This window comes from Amphiprion ocellaris, chromosome 8 (assembly GCF_022539595.1).
Source record: "Amphiprion ocellaris isolate individual 3 ecotype Okinawa chromosome 8, ASM2253959v1, whole genome shotgun sequence".
NCBI lineage: Eukaryota > Metazoa > Chordata > Actinopteri > Pomacentridae > Amphiprion > Amphiprion ocellaris.
Window position 1 is genome coordinate 36,238,735 of NC_072773.1, and position 23,219 is coordinate 36,261,953.

Sequence of the window (23,219 nt, forward strand, 5' to 3'; positions counted from 1 at the left end):
TTTGCTTTATTCGCTGTTTTGTGGGTTGTTTTTGTTGTTTTGTGTTTGTTTTCGTCTCGCTTGTGTTGTTTGTCTATTTTGTTGTTGCTTTGTGCCTCATTTTTGTAATATTTTGTGTCTTTTTTTTGTCTTGTTTGTGTTGTTTACTGGTCCTGCCCACTGGAGATCAAACTGAATGAACTAAGACGAGTTTGACACCCGGATTTAAACAGTACATACACTTAAATGGAACAATTTTAAAACTTTGAATTTTAAAGTATGAAGCCGTTTACAGAAGATAAAAACACCAAGATGTGCAAAAATGTATAAAAATGTACAATTTATTGATCAGAAATGATAAACAGTGTAACCGATGAGTAATTCTTCTATCTGGTTTTAAAAAATAAGCTGTCCTCAGAAAAACATCAACAACAGAACAACAGCTTTTCATGAGAAGTTGTGGAAAATTAATTTGAAAAGCAAACATGAATGAGTGCCAAAACCAGACTATAATGTGAATAATTTGGTTTTGAAGCAACTTTTAAACTGATATTCGGTACAAAAACAGACGTACCGGAGAGTTCTTGAGTCTGAACTGACAGGAAAGGCATCCGTCCTTCTACTCCTGGTAAAATTAAGATACTACTTCATGTGTACAGAGGTTGTGGAAGTTTTTCATGTCATGTTTGGAGCAACTTGGATCACATCTCTCCACACTGTGCGATGAGGATGGGGAGTTTCGGCTTGTTGTTGGGTCCCGTAGGAACGTTCTGATGCAAGGAAAGACCACAATGTTAGAATAAAACTAAACTGTACAGCGGTAACGTCAACTTTACTCCCAACTGCAGTGACGTCTGGATATTTATGCACAAAACCGTCTCATTACTTGCTGCATAAACATGATGCTACATAAGATTAATACACTACAGATGTCAGTCACAAACTGGATTAATGTCCTGAAGTGTTAAACATCACAGTGTAGATTCAAATGTCCAGGACAGTGTGAAGCTTATAATGTTCAACAAGCATTAAATTGTAATATGGGTATCAAAATTTGGGGACATGAAAAGTCAGTTTACAAACTGGAAAGTGTCTTTTACATTTAGTTTTCTTCCTAAACTCCTATATCCAGAAAATCCACTAATAGGTTGGAAAGGGAAGCTTAATTTTAATGACAAAATAAAAATAAAAATGACATCATTTATCAGAAAAAAATGTCAGATTTCCAACTTTCTGCCAGTGTTTGAGCTTATTTTTTGACATTATGTGCTGTTTTTATGGGAAAATGACCCAAATTTGAGCTTAAAATTGGGAGATTTCATCAAAATCACTTGATTCTACGGGGAAAATTTAAGAATTCACCAAAAATAAATCATTTGCTACAAACTAAAAATTCTTTAAGAAATGTGTGATTTTTTTGGTTACTAGTTTTTGTAAAAGATTATCCTGTGAAAAAGCTAAAAATATTACATATTTTCTATTTTTTGGTTTGATGTTTGATTTGAAAGGTGTGTTTTCTTTATAAACAACCCAAAATGACACCATTTATCCCTCAGAAACTGTAAAAATGTTTGTTTTCATGAGGAAATGCAATCAAATCTGAGCTGGAAATTTAAGATATTTCATCAAAATCACTTTATTCTAAAAGGCCAATTTAAGAATCACCAAAAGTAAATCATTTGATGAATGAATCATTTCATGAATCAACATTTGTCCAAAATGAGCAAAAGAAAATGCCTTAAATGTCTCTAATTGGTCCAGATTTACTTGGAATTTTGTCCAAAGCTGCTTCATCACATTACAGAGCTCGTGCTTCTTCTCATGGTGGAGTTTTTAATGAGGGCCTGCTGCAGAATCTGCTGTTTCTCACATGCAGCAACGACCCCCGGCTGGGATTCAGGAACATACGTCTGTGTGATATTCATCTTAAACACTCGGCCATCAGGTCTTCGAAGGGTTTTTACATTTTAACGATTGTTAATTACCAAGTGGCGACTGTTTTGTAATGCTGCATTTTAGCTTAAATAACTTCCTTTTTCCCCCAACAACATCAGTGCTCTGACTCTTTTTAGTGTTTTATTTAATTCTCAGTTAATACAGATTAAATTTCTTTATCAATGTATTCTTGCCGAAAGAACTACAAAATGAAGATAAATGAACGGTAAAGTTAGTTTTTACCTCGATTTTCCTCATGATCAGTAAACCGTCGACCACTTTTCCTGAAACAACGATGAAGAAGACAGTTTAACTCAGACATGAATGATGATAAAACCCTAAAAAAAACAGTTAATGCTGCAGATTTACTCACCAAAAACAACATGTTTCCCATCTAACCAGTCACATTTAGTGCAGGTAATAAAAAACTGGCAGCCGTTTGTCCCTGGACCACTGTTTGCCTGCATGAGAGAGATGATGGAGAAAGACACGGATTTGTTAGAAATAACTCACTTCTGATGTTTCAGGGAAATTCGACTGTCTGTAGAGGCGGTGGTCGACTCCTCTTAATGCATTCATTCATTTGGGCTTAGTTTAGGTAGTATAAAAAAGTCAAATATAAAAGTCAGACAAAAAACAAGATAAAACATTACACATTAAAATGACAAAAGCGAGAAACAAAATGATAAAAAATGAGACAAACGACAAGAAACAAAAAAAAGAGACAAAAAATGGCAAAAGCGAGAAAAAAATGACAAAAAAATAGACTGCACAAGCGAGACAAACAAAACACAAAACGACAAAAACACTACACAAAACAATGAATAAAGCAAAAAACAAAATGACAAAAATGAGACACAAAACAAAAGCGAGACAAAAAGGAAACACAAAACAACAAAAAAATGACAAAAACAGGAGACGAACAACAAAAGTCAGACAAAAACAACAAAAAACAAGACAAAATATTACAAAAACGAAACACAAAACGGCAAAAGCGAGAAACAAAATGATAAAAAAACGAGACAAACGACAAGACACGAAACAAAAAAGAGACAAAAAATGACAAAAGTGAGACAAAATGACAAAAAACAGACAACACAAGCGAACCAAAAGGAAACACAAAACGACAAAAATATGAGTCGAACGACAAAGACAAAAAAAACAATTAAAACAAGACAAAATATGACAGAAACGAAACACAATATGGCAAAAGCAAGAAACAAAATGATAAAAAAAAGAGACAAACAACACAAAGCAAAACAAGAGACAAAAAATGACAAAAGCCAGAAACAAAACCACAAGTCAGACAAAAAAAGACAATAAACAACAAGACAAAATATTACAAAAACGAGACATAAAATGACAAAAAATGAGACAAACAACACCAAACAAAACAAGAGACAAAAAAAATTTGACAAAAAAGTTACAAACCGACAAAAAAATGGACAAATGACAAAAACAAGACAAAAAAATTACACAAAATGACACAAGATCAAAAATAACAAAAATAAGACAAAAAACACAAGCAAGACAAAAATGAGACACAAAATGACAAAAGAACAATGAACAATCTAGTATTTTACTTTCTGATCCAAACAACTTGTCATGGTCTAGAAATGATTTTAAATTTATAGTTTTACTAATTTACAATCTGCAGTTAATGTCTTCTCTGGAATTTTTCCACTTTGAGGGCTGGATTGGACCCTCTGGAGAACCACTCATGTTGGACATCCTTGATTTAAAGGATTGAATCAGTCGCATGTCTGAAAGGGGCTTCAGGTCGGCTCCAGCCCCCTAACGACACACTCTAAGTAACAAAGAGCATTTCCCTCTAACTGGACGACTTTGTGACAGCTGCAGGACGAGGCGTGTCGTTCAGCGATCATCCCGGCTGAAGACGTTCACAGAAAGCACCGCTGTGAGAGCTTTAAGTTAACTTCATGTGTAAACGGTAATAAGATTAACTTCATCCCTCGTATCACAGCACTAATCTCCACACATACCATGGAGAGAAGGCCGGGGGCAGAGTGCTTCAGTCTGAAGTTCTCATCTGCAAATGGACCTCTGTAGATGCTGCAGATCCCGGTTCCATCGCCCTGAACACAACATAGAGTCAGAGAAAGCTCAACAAGCTGCACATTAAAACATTCAGCTGCACTTTATGACCACTAGACGGGGAACGATCAGAGCAGATTCATCCTTCAGCTCCTGTTTACCTGCTACGGTGGGAAAATGTGATGAATTTAATAAAGATAAGAGCTGCTGGAAGGTTTTCTAAATGCTTCGGAGACGTGTGTCACTTCCTGCAGAAACATACCGAGCATCACACCAACATACATGACTCAGATGTAGTTAAAGTACTATTACATCAAAATACTACTTTCTGATTAGCAAGTTAAGGTTTTAAAAGTAGTATTCCACCCAAACACTACTTTCTGAAGAGCAAGTTACACTTTAAAAAGTATTATTCCACACAAATACTACTTTTCAACGAGTGAGTTGAGGTTTTAAAAGTACTATTACACTAAAATACTACTCACTGACAAGGAAGTTAAGGTTTTAAAAGTACTATTAAACCAAGATAATACTCTCTGAAGAGCAAGTTAAAGTTTTAAAAATACTATTCCACCCAAATACTACTTTTTGTTCGGCCATTTTTCAACCCAAACCAATAATTTCTTCGTGTTCCATGTTCACATATTGTCTGTATTGTGTCTCTCACTTCTTTATTATTTATTTTTCAAGCTGCCATCAGTTGGTCCTGACAGTTTTGGGTCTAACATTCAACTTGGTCCAGTGAGATTTCTTTTTCTATTTGTTTTTTTAATATTTTAAATTAATTAATGCTGTTTTATCTGATTTTAAAGTAAAACATCTGCATCTGGAAAGTTGTAGCATTATCTGCTTTTTGTTCTGTATCATCATCTAGCAATTATCACGTTGCACTACTGTGTTCATATATTCCTTTCTAGCTTGTAAATATATGTATATATTGTGTTATATTTATTTTTACTACTATTTTTCCCCTGTTCTTCTTTCTATAGTTTCTTTTCATTATTATTATTATTCTCTTTCCATATTCATCAGGTGACACCAACAGCCAAATTCCTTGTATGTTGTGTGCGTACTTGAACATTAAAGCTGATTCTGATATTCTATATATCACTTTATTTATATTTCTTTGTTTTATTTATTCTTGTTCTTCTTTAACTCATTTCCCAGTGTAATCTAGATAATATGGCCACGCTACAAGCAGGAATCCCACCAGAGAATACACTTTTGGTTTCCATAATGCTGCATTTGTTTTCACCCTGTCTGGAAAGAATCTATCATGTATTCATTATTCATAAGAATATGAACTTTCACTGCAGTGGTGTGAGACATGAGAGCCCAAAAAGTTCTTATAGTTTACTGCAGCCTTAATCCAAGCCATATGTCTCGAATAAGACGGCTAAAGCTTGGACTTTTAATGTAGTTAAACCCTGAAAATGTGACAGGAATGCCAGTTAAACTCAAGGGAACTCTTCACATATCTATTTCAGAGGAACTTGCAAAGTCTAACCTGCAAACACAAACTTATTAAAGCAACATTTCAGTGCTTCATGAGACAAACACTGAATGCTCGTTAAGACAGCAGAAGACATACTCACATTCACAAAGTCTCCTCCTTGGATCATGAAGTCTTTAATCACCCTGAAAACAAACAATAAAAACAAAGCAGTAAATTCAGATTGTCCCTGGATGAAATCAACCTGACAGTGACAGATGGTGCACCTGCCATGATTGGCAAAAACAAGGGTCTGGTGAGCAGAATAAAGACTGTCGCTTCTAAAACTAACGCACTTCACTGTATTATCCATCAAAGCGTGCTGTGTGCAAAGCTAAGCGGGGAGCTCAAAGAGGTGATGGAGAAAACAATGAAAATTATTAACCACATCAGAGGAAATTCAAGCACGCAGCAAATTTGTGCTGGAATCCCAGGTTTCTCATGATGAGCTGTTACTCCACAATGACGTGCGCTGGCTCAGTAAGGGCAAAGAACTGCAGCGCTTTGTTGAACTCGGTGCCCAAGTAGTGGATTTTTTGAAACAAAGTAAATCAAAAGCGGCAGCTGACCATCTCCGCATCATGCAAGACAGAGAATACATGTGCAACATTGCGTTTTTAACAGACATTTTCTCCCATTTGAATACACTTAATGTCCAGCTGCAAGGAAAAGAAAAATCAGTGGTGGATTTGGTGGAAAAACTTGATGCCTTTGGGAACAAACTTGATCTGTTCCATGCAGATTTGTTGTCAGAGAGGCTGCTGCACTTCAACACACTGAAGACGGTGGGAGAAAGCAACGTCACAGACAAGATGAAGACATTCATCACACAATTAAAAGACAACTTCTCTGCTAGATTCCATGACTTTTTCATTTCCAGGGATGTCACTGGATTTGTGCGTGACCCATTCACCATCAGCCCAAGCGGAGAATTCTCCACAAACGTGGTGAAAATGATGCCGTTGGACGAGGCGTCCATTCAGAGTGAGCTGGCTGAAATCCAGGCTGCTCTCCATGGTGCTGAAAGCCTGAGCGCATTCTGGATGTCTTGTCCCGAGGACTATGGCACATTGAAGACGCTGGCTATGTATGTGCTCACCATGTTGGGTTCAACCTACACCTGCGAGGCTGCGTTCTCCAAGATGAACTCGATAAAAACACACGAGAGGAACCGACTGTCAAACCAGTCTTTGGAGGACTGTTTGATCATAAGTCTGACAGCGGCCAAGCCTGATGTGAAAAAGTTGGTGTCAGAGGGGAAATGTAACTTCAGCCATTAAGCAGTGTGAGGAGCCCATTTCAGCCTTGTGATGTGAAATCGCTATAGCCCACTTAACGTTTTATTTGATGTGCCAACATTATTTGTGACCTGTTTTGTTCTGGTACCAGGTTAGTATTTATTTACCATGCTATTTTAAGTTATGCCAGTTGGTTTTTCCTCCTTTTTTTGTCCTGAGAAGTCTACTAGTTTGAAGCTTGTTGTTGAGACTTTGAAATAAAAACCAAATGTTAAGTAAGGGCATGAGGAAAAGTTATGTTAAAAAAAAAAAGAACTGTGTGAAACAATAAATGTTTAACAGTGCAGCGAGTCTGTCCTCATTTGGGAATGTAGCCTAAATAGAGTCATAAATGGTGGGGATTACTGATAGTTAAGAGTCTCAGTTATTGTTGTTTCAGTTGCTTTAATAGTGTGGACCACATGATATTTTCTCTTTGATCCTCACAATTTTGGAATCCAGTCGTGGGCCGGATTGGACGGTTCGGTGGGCCGGATTCGGCCCGCGGGCCGCCAGTTGATGATCACTGATTTATGGGGTAAATAAAGTTACGCCAATGCATCAATGTGCAGAATAATTAAGCTGCTGCTGCAAATATTCTGCTAGGAGAAGCAAAACTAATCACTACAATTTAAAAAGAAACACTTAACCCTCCTTTTGTCCACATTTACAGGCACCAAAAAATATTGTTTCCTTGTCTGTAAAAAATCAAAAAAATCAGCAAAGACATTTCCCAAATTTGTGAAAATTTGCAAAACCTTCAGGAAGAAAATCCCAACAATTCCTTAAAAGTTTTATTTTTAAAAAATCCCCCACATTCGGCAAGAAAATTCTTGTAAATATTCTCAAAAAATTAGTAAAAATCTTCCAAAAAAATCCTAAAAATATCTGAAGTTATTACAGATCAGTAAAACTTCTAATATTTTCTTTAAGAACATTCACATAAAAATCAACCAAAATCCAGGAAAATTAACTGGATTTTGGTTGATTTTTTTGTGAATGTTCTTAAGAAACATTTTTAACATTTTTTCCACCAAAAAATGTTCAAAAATTTCCCAAAAATGTTGAAAATGTGGACATCAGAAGTTCCAGTGTGAAAACATATTTTTTTCCACATTTTCAAACTTTAAAATGGGTCAATTTTGACCCACAGGATGACACAAGGGTTAACATAAGGAGGGATGTCCGAGAATATCTATCTGCCTACCGATATTATCGGCACGATATTGGCATAAAAATGTAATATTGTTTGTTTTTTTTAGCCAATCATGAAAACTGATAAAATATCACCTGGATTTCAACTCATGGAGGTAGGGAGAGTGTGAACTGTTGTTTGAGACAATTATAAAAAAAAAAGTCAACTTCAGTTGAAGCAGTTTTCTTATTTTGCTCAGACAATGTTTCCATCTGAAATCTTTGTTGCATCTGAGAATGCATCCAATGGGACATCACAGTAAAATGAGGCCTGATGTGTTAATTCCACCACAGGAGATACGTGATGTTACCTAAAATTAGTTAAATAGCCCACAGATATCGGCATCGGTTGATGTCTGAAGTGGAAATTGAGAGTTGGACAATATCGGCATATCGGTCATTGCTAAAAAAGCCAACATCAGACATTCCTAAATGTAATAAAATACTATTTTTACTTCAGTAAATGGATCAGATCTTTACAGGAAAACAACATCCTGACAGTTTGGATGGATTTCAGGCTGACAAACATTTAAGTGCAGCTCTGTGTGAAAACTGTCCTGACTGAAAGAACACAGTGACCTGCCGTCAGACTGCTGGCTGTTCCTTCATGCTGATAAGCCTAATCTCAGCTCTAGTCTCGTGTTTATTAGCAGCTCCTTCAACCTTGATGTGCCGTCCAAATGTGCGTCTATGCGTGCATAACTCTGCTCTCTCTCACTTTCACATGTATATCTGAACGAAACCACAAGGAACATTAAAAATGACCAATGTCTGAACGTATTCCAAGTCTGAAAAGGGCTCAAGTGTCCATCCTGGATGTTGCTGGTGAGTACAACTTTTACCATTTTGAGAAAAAACTAAAACAAAAGGTGACATAAGGTTGAAAATCTTGGCTAAATGTCTGCATCCAGGTGCTATTATTTAATTCTGCCTGAGTTATTTTGCTTCTGCAGATATAAATATGAGGAAACAGGCACAGAAACATCCTGGATGCCAAACCTGCCGGTGGATAACGTTTAAGCTGGTTAATAAGACGCAGAATCAGGTTCAATAACCTCAAAAGTCACGTGAAGGAGTTGGTTTCCAGTTAACCCTCCTGTTGTCCTTATTTACGGGCACCAAAAAATATTGTTTCCTTGTCTGCAAAAAAATCCAAAAATTCAACAAAAAAATTCCCCAAATTTCTGAAAATTTGCAAAACCTTCAGGAAGAAAATTCCAATAATTCCTTAAAAGTTTCTCTTAAAAGTTTATTTTATTTTATTCTTGTAAATATTTTCAAAAAATGAGGAAAATCTTCCAAAAAATGCTAAAAATATCTAAAGTGATTCCATATATATCAGTAAAACTTGTAATATTTTCTTTAACAACATTCATATAAAAATCAAGCAAAATCGAGCAAAATTTGCTGGATTTTGGTTGATTTTTTTGTGAATGTTCTTCAGAAACATTTTTAATATTTGTTTTTTCCACCAAAAAATGTTCAAAGTTTTCCCAAAAATATTGAAAATGTGGACATCAGAAGTTTCACTGTGAAAATATATTTTTCCCACATTTTCAAACTTTGTCGTCCATTGTCAAAATTGACCCGCAGGACGACACGAGGGTTAAATAAAATCATTCAAGAAACTAAATAAATCATTACACATTTGTCTACATGTTTGTCATGTTGCCTACCTGTGGAATGTGCAACCTTTGAAGCCGATGGGAACGCCGTCCTTCCTGTAGGACACAAAATGGAGACAAAACAAAATTAATAATAGTTAATAAAAGTTAATAATAATAATGAAATACTGCATTCATATGTCCTCTAACTACAGAGTAGGTTTGTCTCTGTACCAATCAATCAATCCGACTTTATTTAGATAACGCCTTTTATCCAAATGTAACACAAAATGCTTCACAGATAAGAAGAATAAACTGTCATAAAAAAAGGAAGTACAAACAATACCCTCTACTAACATCATGGTATTAATGAAGGACTCGATAAAACAGGAACTGAAAAAATGGTTTGAAAAATAAACGCAGCGAGGAAACAGCAGAGGTAGGATCACTTCAAAAGATAAACGTAAGGTAAGAGAATAATAAAAAAGGAATTTGATCAAAATAAGAGTTAAAATGCATCAAATATAAGCCAAGATTCTAAAAAAATAAGTAAAAAAGACAGATTAAAAAGACAAAAATAAAAGAGAAATGAATGAATGAAATCTGTTGTTAAAATAGTGAGAAATAAATCAAATCAAAGCTTTTAAACATATAAAAACCACTCTCTGCTGCTCTGAGATGTGGTTCACAGGAACAAAACGCTGAGTTTTTAAGATTTTTACAGTAAATGGGCCATCATTGAAAATGGAAGTGACCACACATCCTGCTGAAGGCCAAAACACATCTTAAGCTGGCAGCCATTCAACCACCGTTTAATGGATCCTGTTCTACTGCAGCTGGCTCAGGCATTCATGAAAACGTTGTTTAATTTGACATTTAGAGTGTGTGAGGGGGTATCACTCATTAGCAACAGCTGTGGCTTCATGGTCAATATCTCCTACTTCCCCAGTCCTGCTTCTCTGCCAGCCTGAGCAGGTATGTGGCCAACAGAAACCTATTGTGTTCATCAGATTTAACCTTCCGCTTTTAAGAGATTCAAGGAAACAAGCGTCACATTTCAAAACTCCAACAGCTGAAAATAAAAATATGAAGTACCTGTGACCGGTTTATGGTGCAGGATGGTTCATGAAGTGTTTCTAAAATGAAAGAACGAAGCCGTCTAAAGCCTTACCTGAACTCTCCAGTGCAGAACTGCCTGTAAGAGACGATAAGACACACTTTAGAACTCATGCACTGGTCGCTGCTAGCATATACGGGGGTGACAATTTAAAATCATCCTGGCTGAGCTTCCTGATGAGATAAATGATGGAGAAAATGCAAGAATTATGAATTTAAAGGCTGATTCCACTCAAAATACTCCTGATAGCACCACATAAGTAATATGTTAGTAGTAGTAGTAGTAGTATAGTAGTAAATAGTACAAGGCCAGCACCATCCATATAGTACCTTCTGACTAAATAAAGTATTTTTAAAGATTTATTCCATTTTGTGTCCAAGCACTAAAGGTTTGTTCCACCCAAATACTGCTCTGACTAGCGAGTTAAAGTTTTTAAAATATTATTACACCAAAATACTATTTTCTGAGTAGGAAGTTAAGATTTTAAAAGTACTATTACACCCAAATACTACTTTGTGGTGACTATGTTAGGGTTTCAAAGGAAAACCAAATAAAAGGGGTCTTAGGGAGGACATTTGCATTGACTTTGCAAGTTTTTTGGACCTCTACTAGAAGGATGAACCTAGTATTCCAAAAGATATCGCCTCATTTGATGTTTCATGGTGGCGCCATATTGATCCAAAATGTCCCCTACATGTTCAGTTGGGTTGACTGAGAAGATCATGGCATCGGATTGACAGAATGTACACACTTCTAAAAGCACTCAGTGACATCTCCTGCCCTATGGATGGCAGTCCGTCATCTGAGAGGAGACCGTTCTCATCAGGATAGAAATCTTTCATCACTCAGAACCAGTTTGTGTTCATTTTCAGTGTAGGGTTCAGGTTGTTCCCTTTAATTTGGCACCAGCTTGAATACACCTGTGATGTGGAATCTTCCCTTACCGGAAATTCTCTGCTGTCTTTGGAACCACGTCAGCAAACAGCTCGATCTTCATCCGTCCGACATCCTAACAGACAGGTGAGAAAACCGTTAGAAATTGGAAAACAAGCAAGAAGGAATTACATTTTAAAAAAACTGAGCACGTAGGGGTTTTGTTTTATGCAAAAACACCTGGATGAATTGAAGAGGATCATTTTCAGAACCTGGAAGCTGCTGTACATGACACCGAGGACTGGAGCAACCAGTTACACACACTTTTCAATGGCATCCATCCATTTCTTATGTACAATTTCCACTAAATACATGTTAGATGGGCTCTTCTTGATTTTCTCCCTTGTGCACAATGAGTTTACTCAGTTCACTGCTGACTTTGCATCAAAAAGTGATTTAGATTCCGTTTAACAACACCAGCCGCTCTGTCCCAGCCCTGAAGCTGTTTATGAAGTGGTCAAAGCATACATAATAGAAAAAGATGGAAATGAAAAGCATGTTGACGCAGCGCTTTATTAGACGTAAAACCGTGAGCTTTGTGAGCGTCAGCTGTGTAGTCGTCTCTCCGCTCAACACACAAGTACATGACACAACAACAACAACACTAGTGTGTGTCTGTGTGTGTGCAGACAAACAAAGTGCTGCTGTACAGAGACTAGTCTGTCCTCCTGACATCACCGTACGACTCCCCCTTCACTCCATGCTCACACCCAGCAGCACAACAACCGGCCGCTGGATCTGCTCTCCTGTGGCCATTCAGACAATACAGTATGTCTTTTGCTTCCAGGCAGAGAAGTGAAGTGGAGAAGCCACATGTGTTGACCCAGAACAAACATCAACTACAACCGCTTTCATCTGCTGAGGGGTTTTGTCTGGTTGCAGTCTGACGTCCACTGAAGCAAAGCACCACACGGCAGGTGAGTCGGCTTTAATATGCCGTTAAATCTATCATTTCTGAAAGAGAGAATTGGGTTTCTAAGTTTCAAAGAATGCAGAATGTGAACTAGGGTTCGACTGATATGGGTTTCTAAGGATGATAACCGATATTTGCACGTAAAGTTTTAACAGCATGTGAGAGCAGAGAACCTGTCATTCATAACTAGGCTTCTTCCTTAGCAAGGGTGACTAGAACAGAATATGTTGTGTGTAGTTTTTGTCATTTTGTGTGTCATTTTTGTCATTTTGGGTCTCCTTTTTTTTCTCGTTTTTGTCATTTTGTGTGTCGTTTTGCGTCGTTTTTGTCTGTCTCGTTTTTGTCGCTTTGTCTCGTTTTTGTCATTTTCTGTCTCGTTTTGTATCAATTTGCGTCTCATTTTTGTCATTTCACACAGTTGCATTCACCCTGTTCCATCCAGACTGAAACTACCCCAGATGGTCCCTGATCCACCCCCATGTTTTACTGTAGGGGCAGACAGTCTGGTTTGTAGCTTCTCCAGGCTTCCTCCTAACCAGTAAGTTGGCTGGATGGACATCAACTGAAAACTGGATTCATCCCTGAAGAGAACCTTAGTCCAATCATCAACAGTCCAATCCTTGTGATCCCTGCAAAGAGTAACCAGCTTTCCTCTGCCTTTCCTTGATGAAGGGCTTCTTCCTGTCCTGTGGGACTTCAGACCAGCTTCAACAAGTCGCTTTCCAACTGTTCTTTTCCAACAAGTCCCATTTCTCCATAGTGTCCACTCATTTTTAAGGTCCCTGGAGGTCTGAGGATGATTCCTGACAGGAAGGGATGAGTGACAGTCATCTGGTGGGTAGAAAGACGTTTCCTGACCAGCTAGCATTTTGGTAGAACCATGTTGGGCTTATTTTTTCTTGGTGGAATGAACGGCTGTCTTGGAGATCTTCAGTTTTTTCTCTACCTGTCTCTCACTCATGATGGCTGCCTTTGTGGCTTCACATAATTCTTTAGTTTTAGGCGTTATGTGAGAGCTGACAGCTTCTGAGTTCTGCTACAGCTTGAATGTCAGCAGGAAACCACTCTAGACCTTTGCATGTGCTGCTGATGACATGAAATGTCCTCTTATAGACCCTGGAATACAATGAAGCTGAAGCAGGTCAGATAGGACATAAAGTATTATGGAATCAGCTGCATTTTTAGTCGTGTTCATTGTATTCTACAGGTAATGTACCTTTAGTGGTACCAGGTATTAAAATGAAGAAGAAATTGAAGAAAACAAAAGGTGGTCTAATCATTTTTTCCATGACTGTATGTTAATATTCACACTGAGAGCAAACAGTTTCACACAGTAACAGATTTCATTAACCCTCATTCATGTTGTCCTCATTTACAGGCAACAAAAAATATTGTTTCCTTGTTTGAAAAAAAAATCCAAAAATTCAGCAACAAAATTCTCCAAATTTCTGAAAATTTGCAAAACCTTCAGGAAGAAAATTCCAATAATTCCTTAAAAGTTTCCCTTACAAGTTTTATTTAAAAAAAAAACAAAAAACTAAAAAAAGAATGGTAAGAAAATTCTTGTAAATATTTTCAAAAAATGAGTAAAAAGCTTCCAAAAAAAATCCTAAAAAAATATCTAAAGTGATTACATATATATCAGTAAAACTTCTAATATTTTCTTTAAGAACATTCACAAAAAAATCAACCAAAATACAGCGAATTTTGTTCTTAAGAAAGATTTTTAACATTTCTTTTATTCCACCAAAAAATGTTCAAAGATTTCCCAAAAATGTTGAAAATGTGGACATCAGAAGTTTCCCTGTGAAAATATAATTTTTTCCACATTTTGAAATGGGTCACTTTAGATCTGCAGGACGACATGAGGGTTAAAAGCACAGCGTAGGAGCTGCTTTTGTCACACTCAGGTCAGATAGTATATCTAGGTCGCAGCTTCAGGCCTCCAGGATTTGACGGTGGACGCTGGTTTCTGGGGTCTCAGTGTCGACGTATTGTGCTGCTGCTGGTGAACAAAACCAGCTCAGGGTGCGGTTGCAACTGGCGAGCATTGTTAGCAGACACTGTATCTGTAGATCGCATTTTCATCTGGGTTACCTGCTACAGCACATGCAAATCAAAGCGGCATGTCACCTGAGGCACGCAGGAGGGAAAACAAACAGGTTTCCTGGAAGACACAGAAGGCGTGTCCCATCATCATGAGTTCACACCAGCAAGGTGGAGCCATTAAAGGATCCCTAAACGCAAACAGCTCCACTAAAGAACAGCCACTCCCAGGTGAAAGCATGCAGGGCTTCTAACGTCCATTCCTGGACCTGAATTATGCACCTGAAGCTGCACTGAGACTAGCCGGACTGATAGGATAACTCTGGCTGGGAGGTACACACTCTGAGACACACACAGCTTTTCTTTTTTCACATTCATTGAGTTAATGCTGCATGTTTGAGACGGCAGAACTAGATTTACCCGTCATCAGTGGAGCAAATCAGGCAGGAAGAAGGAGATTCTAGAAATTCAGGATGCTGTAAGACAGGGATATCAAACATGGAGGGTCAAAAGCGGTCCTCCAGAGAGTCCAATCCAGCCCTCAAAGTGGAAAAATTCCAGAGAAGACATTAACTGCAGATTATAAATTAGTAAAACTAGAAATTTAAAATCATTTCTAGACCTCAACAGGTTGTTTTCATCATAAAGTAAAATACTAGATCATTCTTTCCTCATTTTGTCTCATTTTTGTAATATTTTGTCTTGTTTTTGTTTTTTTTTGTCATTTGTCTCATGTTTTTGTCATTTTCTCATTTTTGTGTTTCCTTTTTGTCTCGCTTGTGTTTTTTGTCTTATTTTTGTCATTTTGTTTTTAGCTTTATTCGATGTTTTGTGTCGTTTTTGTCATTTTTTCATCACGCCTTTGTCATTTTTTGTCTCATACGTCCATTTTTTTGTTGTTTTGTAACTTTTTTGTCCAATTTTTTTCTCGCTTTTTTCTCATTTTTGTTATATTTTGTCTTGTTTTTGTTGTTTTTTGTCTTTTTTATCTGACTTTTTGATGTTTTTGTCGTTTTATTTTCCTTTTTGTCTCGCTTGTGTTGTTAGTCTAGTTTTTTGTTGTTTTGTTTATCGCTTTTGCCAGTTTTGGTCTTGTTTGTGTCATTTGTGTAATTTTTTTGTCTGTTCATTCATTTTTTTGTTGCTTTGTAACTTTTTTTGTCTCTTTTTTGTTTTGTTACATGCTGTTTGTCTTATTTTTTGTCATTTTGCATCTGATTTTTGTCATATTTTGTCTTGTTTTTGTTGGGGTTTCTTTGACTTTTTATGTCTGACTTTTGTCATTTTGACCATAAAGTAAACACTCTTGTCTTCCGTTGTACTACAACACTCAGGTTGTGAACAATAGACTAAATTGTGCCTTATGTAGATTAGGACTGTTGTTTTTTTTGTTTTTCTCTTATGTTTGATTGTATCTTAAATTTTTAGCTTTAGTTTTCACGTTTTAGGGTTAGAGAGAAATGCAATTTCGGTTCTCTGTATGTGTACGCATGTAGTAGAACCGACAATACAGCTGACTTTGACTTTGACTTATCATTCAGTTCCAGATAGCTGTGACTAAATGTTTTGTTCCTTTGTAGACACTCTGTGATCTGGAAGTTGTAATGTGGAAATGATAAACTGAGTCCTAATGTTGCTGAAATTGCACTTATTTTTCTTCAGACATTTCAGGTTGTTCATGGTGTTTTGTAAAAAGATAATTCTGTAAATGTGAACATTTTCAGAATGAACATTTTTCCACTAAAACAAAGGAAAAATGTGGTTATTTATATGTTATTATGCTGTGGTTTTACTGGTCCGGTCCACTGGAGATCAGACTGGGCTGAATGTGGAACCTGAACTAAATGAGTTTGATGCTCCTGGTGTGAGATGTCGGCTTGCACATGAAAATGTGTGCAAAAAAGAGAAGTCAGAATTGATAAGTAGGGTAAGAACATTAATAAATTCAAAACAAAAGTGTGTCAGAATTGCAATGATAGCAGTTAATATGAATTTCATTTTATGGAGAGGATAAAAAAAGGTAACTTTTACGAATGTACTTGTTAGTGTCTTGTGCTGATACAGAAACACCTCCAGTGTTTTAGAAATGCATTAAATTCAAATGTTTTCAATGAGGCTGACTGCGATCAGTGTCTGACTGGTTTCTTGTTCTTCCTGTTTCGTAGGAAAGGAATCTAAAGGGACCAGTCTGCCAGCTGCTCTACACCGACGAACACCTTGTTCACCTGAACAAGTAATTAAGCTTCATTATATATCTGACATCGCAAAGTGTTTCACAACAAATACAACCAAAGCCACAAGTTCCAAAACACAAGAAGTACAAGATCAGATGGTAAATAACAGCAGTTGTTTCTAAAACTGATTTACATGAGGCAACCGCAGTGTTGGTAGATTTTAAGTTGTGTGTTAATTCTCTATCTGACATCACAAAATGTTTCACAACAAATACAACAAATGCAAGATGTTCTAAATCACAAGAAGTACAAGATCAGATGGTGAATAACAGCAGTTGTGTCTGAAGCTGATTTCTGTGAGGTAACAGTTGTGTGTTAGTTGTAAATTCTGCCACTGCTTGTTGACGATTTGTTAATTTCTTAACACTTTTCCTGTGTCTTTTACAGCATTTCCAGGAGCATTTTCACACTAATCTGAGCACTACAGCGTGAACAGAGATGCTGCCATCACTGCTGGAAACTAAGCAAACAGAGGCAATGCTGGCAATTTTAGAGCAGTGGGACCAGCTGTCCGGGTCTTACACAGACAACACTCACAACTATTTCCTACTTTTGCTTTTTAAGAGTGCAATGGACACAGCGGCCTTTTGCTTATGCAGCTGTAAACAGTACAAATCCCCTTTAAGCATGTGCAGCCTGTCCATTGCGCTGGCTGACTTGGTGATGGTGTTCTTTGTGGCCACCGTGTGGTTTCTGAGAGCTGAAGGCTCTTCTGTATCGCTCTGCTTCTTCTTGGCTCATGCTTCAGCAACATTTACAGCCCTGCCGCTGCCCATGATGAGCCTGGGTTTGTTGGACTATTGTTTAGAGGATACATATGTCAACCACCACAGAACCTTCTGCAAACTCCTCAGGAACGTGCTCCTAACACTGCTGGTGTGGGCGCTCGCCATTATTTACTCTTTTCACACGGTCAGTGCCAAGCCCATGAAGCTGTACGAGGAGAAGGGTATGACGGCTCTGATGTGTGAAGTGGGAGAGTCATCGCTGATCACCTATTTCATTCTGGGGCTTTTCTGCGCGTTACTTTTTATCATACTGCCATTTTGGTCAAGGATTCCCCAGTGGGTGATGGAGGCTGATAGGTTATCCAACGCAAGGACTGAACACAAGAGCAAGAAGAGCGACTTGATGTTCACTTCAACCCCCAGCCTGGAGACAAAAAGCAGCGAGGAGAATCACCTGGAGGTGACCAACGGGCAGCGACCGCCTCTGTGGCTCAGCCTCACGCTGGGCTTCGGTGAAATCTGGATGGCTTATCTGGCCACATGTGTGGCCTGCATGGTCTGTGGCCTCGGAGTACCTGCCTATGTTTCTGTTAATGTCCTGTGGTTGGAATGCACCAACAGTCTCCTGGTAGGGTTGGTGTTCTGGGTGAAGAGCAAAACACGAGGGCCGTACAGTCATCTACCTGAAAACGTGTGCTCGTGGAACGTTTACTGGCATTTGAGCAAAGGAGTGCAGCAGAAGCAGCTCCCTGTAGCTGTGTTTAACCCACCAAAAGCCAAGAGAAACAATGACTTCTATGTGTAGGAGACCAGACAGCAGACACTGAATATCATGAAAACCAGGGGAGTCAAACTCATCTTAGTCCAGGTTCCACATTCAGTCCAATCTGACCTCCAGTGGACCGGACCAGTAAAACCACAGCATAATAAAATACACAAAACCACAACTCCTGATGGTTCCTTTGTTTTAGTGCAAAATGTTCACATTTAAGGATTTTTTTTTTTTTGCAAACCATCATGAACAACCTGAAATTTCTCAAGAAAAATAAATTCATTTTCAGCAACATTCAGCCTCAGTTTATCATTTCCACATTACAACTTCCAGATCACAGAGTGTCTACAAAGGAACACAACATTTACATTACGATCAAAACGGCAAAAGTCAGACAAGACAAAAAACAACAAAACAAGACAAAATATTACAAAAATCAGATGCAAAATGACAAAGATGAGAAACAAAACTACAAAAAAAATAGATAAATGACACAAAACAAAAGACAGATAAAAAATTAGACAAAAAAGTTACAAAGTGACAAAAAAATGGACAAACGACACAAATGAGACAAGAAAATGACAAAAGCAAGATACAAAATGACAAAAAAATTTACAAATGACATGAAACAAAACAAAAAGAGACAAAAACTTAGACAAAAAAGTTACAAAGCAACAAAAAATGGACAAATGACAAAAAACACAACATTTTCACACTTTACAAGTCGTCCCGTGGGCCGATTGGATCCTCTGGAGGGCCGCTCTTGGCCCGCGGGCCGCATGTTGGACACCCCTGATGTAAATGAACAAGCGTCTATGTACGGTCTACCTGCATGACTGCTGTTTAAACGTGCCTCTGAAGTTTCCATTTTTTATTGTCATTTTACCTGATTGTTTTTTTTTTTATCCTTTTTATATCTTCAGTGGAGCACTTTGAGATTTTCCTTAAATGAAAAGGCCATTACAAATAAAATGTATTGTTATTATTATTGAGTTCTGGCTGATTGCTAAAAAGCCGAGACACATAAATGCCTCTCGTACCACCTCAGCAGCGTATGGACTAAATACTGCAGCTGGAACTGGACAGGAATTGCCCTAAATTTTGACACCAAGCACAACTTGCTTCTATAAATCCTTCTGTGTTAAATGTTCAAATTAAATATGCACGTTTTCGACTCCATTCAGGGCTTCTACTAGGAAAACAGACAAGCAACACTGCATCCATGTGGAGTGTATCACTAGAAAGATGGAGAACTCTCCTGCATGTCTCTCTGTGTAATCAGTGACTGCATGCAACACAACACAGTCACTGTTCATACTTTCTTAAAAACTATTCTTGAGCACATCAAAAAGGCACTGCCTCAAGTCCTTCATGTGAAATATTTTAGTGATGGTGCTGCAAGCCAGTACAAGAACTATAAGAATTTTTCCAACCTGTGCTGGCATGACCAGAAGGCAATTCCTGTACTTTCACATGGTGTCTTTTATTTTGTGATACTACCTGTCCCACATGCTGATATTGACCTTTGAATCTGAAGGTCGGACAGATATTTTGATTTTTAGCTGTTCATATATTATACATAACATAACATAGGACCTTTACTTTACAGAGATACATTCCTTAGGTAGCCAAGATACAGCACATAACATTTCTAATGAATAGGATGATTAGTTTTTGTGTAAAGGGTGGCCAAAAGCAACATTTTAGAAGTTTGTAATGGATAAAATCTCAAATTTGTCATTCTCTGTAACATACAATTATAAATTTTAAGTAAATATTTTCACATTTCTTATGACTATAGATTCCTGTGAAATGATCCTGAAAATTTCAGACCTCTAGCTCTTTTTGTTCAGAAGTTATAGAAGCCTGAAAATAGCCGAAAATTTCAAGTCTTAATTTTGGTTGCAATTTTAGGGTACCCCCTACCTACTTCAAATGGTCATAACTTTGGAACTCTTTACAATTAAGCCTTGCAATTTTGGATTTTTCCATCATGTATAATGTTCTATAAGTATGTAAAAATTTAGAAGAATCTGAGGGGGTCAGGTGGGGACCACTTGATGAAATAATATGTAATGACCCACCTGTGATCAAGAGGCTCAGCTCCATCTAATCCCATCTCACTCCTACTCCTGGGTGTTTGCTGCCTTTAATTCACCGGGTTGGTTATTTGTGTTGCAATAGATCCATTTCTAGTCACTACACTGTTGTTGTTGTCTCCCTGTGCTGTTGCAGCCTTTGAGCCAAGTTGTAACAATATGATAAACAGCTATGTTGGACTTTTGTATTTATGGAATAAACTCCTATTACGCGATTGGGAAAAAAATAGGAATAATGTTGAACGCATACCTTGGAAGATAAAACATTTGTTGACTTTTAAACTACCATATTAGAATAACAGTTACATTAGGAGTCCAATCCACCTGCATGCAGTTCTAATTCTGTAATTGGTATGTTTCTTCCAAGAATAAAATCTGCTGTCTTACCCAGTGCATAATTTTAAAGGAAGCTTTAAGTTTATGCTACATGAGAAGATGTAAAGCTGATACAGCACTAGGATGTAGTGATGCTGAGGAACAGAGCTCAGTGTACTAAAGGCAAAGCTTCAGATATGGAGGTTCACTGAAATCTTCTCTACACAGTCAGAAGGGAAATCACAATTTTTATTTTCAGTAAATGTCTGCCGCCCTCAAAATCTCACCGGCTGCCCAGAATTGATAGGTCTTCATTCATTCACTGAAACTCTGAATTCCAGGTTTCAGTGACTGAGACTGCGGTGCTTGAGTGCACATGAAAACAGCTCTGCCCTAACAAATGGACCGTTTGTTCCGCTTCCCTTGGACAAACGGTACAGAAACATAAAAACTTTAACTTCCAGAATGAAAAACAGTTTCTATCCCAGAGCTGTTCATCCATTTCCCCTGAACGCACAACAGACTCACGATGTGCAATAAAGAACTGAGTCTTGCACTGGACTCAACTTTACACTCATCCTACTGCTCATGTGCACTAACTCTGTTCACATATTTATATCTTTTGAGGATTTTTATTTTATTTGTACATAGTGTGCCTTTTTCTACCTTTTATCTGTAGCTGGGAGTCACCAATTGAAATTTTGCTGTGTGGAAACGCAATGACAATAAAGATTCTTGATTCTTGAAAATATTTCCCTCCTAGATTATTTTGAACAGAAGCTGCCATAATAACCAAAATTTTCATTGTATCTGTATTAGTCAAGTATTCACCAAACCTCTTGAATTTAACAGCATATTTCATTTTCTGAAATGATTTTATGGCTTTTAGTTTTGATGTGCCAGCCCTAGATTTCCAGTGGTATGAAATATTTCTGGATCTTAGCAAAATATGAAACACTATAAGAGAAAAGTCTGCTCTGATTTGTTTTTCAATTCCTATCTTCTTTTAAAACACTTCTTAAAAACAATTTCTATAGAGCTGCTTTTATGTGACGTCATTTTATTCTCTTTCACCCTTTATTTATTATTATTTATTGGTTGCAATACCTTATAAATAGCAATATTTTGCACATATCCCTTGCCTGTTTATATGTGACAGCATTGCAATATTGCCAATATTTGCATATAGAATTTATTTACAACTATTTTTTTTATCTTATCTTATTTTATTTCATTTTTTATTTTTATTCTATTTTATTATCATTAATATTTCAGTTTTACCTTATCTCATTTTATTTTTTATTTCAGTTGTGTGAAGGGAACTCGAAAAATAAGAATTTCATCACTCAGAGTAACCTGTGTGTTTCTGACAGAGTTCTTGGATCTCTTTACTTTTTTTAATATCATTACTATTTTTCCCCTTGTTTTAATGGTATTACACTACATTCTCTTTCATTCTACTTGTTCATTTTCCGTAATTGAATAAGGCATGTTATGTGCTTTTATGATTTGATTTGATGCTGATTTATTTTCTAAATCTTTAAACCTGTTTCTCCAGTTTTTGTTTCTTTCTCTTCAGCTTTGTGTTCAGTGGTCCTCATTTTTTTGTCCTTTGTAAACTGTCTTCTCAGAACGTCTTATATAAAGCTCTTATTATCATATATGTGAGCAGACATGCAGCAGTTTGATGGTTTACTCGCTCACAATTCAAACCAAAACGTGTCTTTATGCGGAGCTTCTTAAATGTGGACGCTAAAATAGCTTTAGCTCGGCGGTTAGCTTCACTCACCTGCCCTCCGATGGTAATGTCGAAGAAGACTATCGGGTTGAGGGGGTTTGTTGCTTGAAGGGACATTCTGGTTCTTTTAAAGACTAAAAAACAGACAGTTTGCCCAAACAAGTGCGACTCATTTGAACGTCCGGCACATGCGCTGTCAGGACCTACGGTAGCCTACGAGGGACGTGTTACGAGTCGCAGCTGGGGACATAAAAGACTACCGTCGCTAAAAACCGCGATAGTGAGGCTTTGAGGATTTCATATGGAAGCCCTCTGAAGGTGGTGGTCTGGACAAACCAAAAACCTCATGAGAGCATTTATTTCTGTCTTCTGTAGTGGAGGTTTGTTTTGATCGATATCTTTTGATTCATTTGAGCTACCCTGTTAAATCCTGATGAGGTCCGCAGAGGACATCCCACAATTTCCAGTCGTATCTCATGATTGGGTGGGATGAGGGGAACTTTGCCTTCTGACTGTTCAGTTTAATTTAGTTTCTTAACCCTCCTGTTAGGTTCAGCAAAAATGTTCCTGGGTCATGTTTAATTGTCCAAAAGTGTCAGAAACCAAAAAATCCCAATAAACATAGTTTATATATCATCATTAACTCCATTATTAAACATTTCTATCAATATTTAGTGGAGTGGAGTTCTGTAGCTCTCACAGATCATGGTTCAATGAGGAGAAGTCACAAATTTTTCATTAAAAAATGAATGTTAAAACTTTTTTAAGTACATTGGAAAGACCTCAAC

The 23,219-nt window shown here is 37.3% G+C and overlaps 2 protein-coding genes across 5 annotated transcripts; one reads left to right on the forward strand and one right to left on the reverse strand.

Moving 5' to 3' along the window:
• Positions 1–302: 302 nt before the first annotated feature.
• ppih (peptidylprolyl isomerase H (cyclophilin H)) lies at positions 303–22,642 on the reverse strand. The gene is made up of 9 exons (XM_023270862.3): positions 22,483–22,642; positions 11,598–11,662; positions 10,708–10,731; positions 9,609–9,653; positions 5,565–5,607; positions 3,918–4,010; positions 2,288–2,375; positions 2,158–2,198; positions 303–749 (listed from the first exon to the last, which is right to left on the reverse strand). Exons 1-9 carry the CDS (start codon positions 22,546–22,548, stop codon positions 681–683), a joined length of 534 nt encoding a protein of 177 aa, XP_023126630.1. The 5' UTR covers positions 22,549–22,642; the 3' UTR covers positions 303–680.
• Positions 12,304–18,573, forward strand: si:dkeyp-100a1.6 (probable G-protein coupled receptor 160). 4 transcript variants are annotated; one of them, XM_023270861.3, is made up of 3 exons: positions 12,304–12,503; positions 16,711–16,778; positions 17,167–18,573. In XM_023270861.3, the coding sequence occupies exon 3, from the start codon at positions 17,218–17,220 to the stop codon at positions 18,310–18,312; it is 1,095 nt and encodes a 364-aa protein (XP_023126629.2). In that variant the 5' UTR covers positions 12,304–12,503; positions 16,711–16,778; positions 17,167–17,217; the 3' UTR covers positions 18,313–18,573. The 4 variants fall into 4 exon arrangements, with proteins under 4 accessions (XP_023126629.2, XP_035804352.2, XP_023126628.2 ...); XM_035948459.2 differs by lacking the exon at positions 12,304–12,503 and adding an exon at positions 14,724–14,878 and having other exon boundaries at positions 16,711–16,877; XM_023270860.3 differs by lacking the exon at positions 12,304–12,503 and adding an exon at positions 14,724–14,878.
• Positions 22,643–23,219: the final 577 nt, after the last annotated feature.

What these genes read in the sequence shown, in the direction of transcription:
- si:dkeyp-100a1.6 (XM_023270861.3), top strand. Translation starts at nt 17,218, where the DNA reads ATGCTGCCATCACTGCTGGAAACTAAGCAAACAGAGGCAATGCTGGCA.
- ppih (XM_023270862.3), bottom strand. Translation starts at nt 22,548, where the DNA reads ATGTCCCTTCAAGCAACAAACCCCCTCAACCCGATAGTCTTCTTCGAC. An exon ending in AAGACAGCAGAGAATTTCCG is followed by an intron (nt 10,732 to 11,597) that starts GTAAGGGAAGAT and finishes CGTCTCTTACAG; the next exon opens with GCAGTTCTGCACTGGAGAGT. An exon ending in TGATCATGAGGAAAATCGAG is followed by an intron (nt 750 to 2,157) that starts GTAAAAACTAAC and finishes TCCTTGCATCAG; the next exon opens with AACGTTCCTACGGGACCCAA.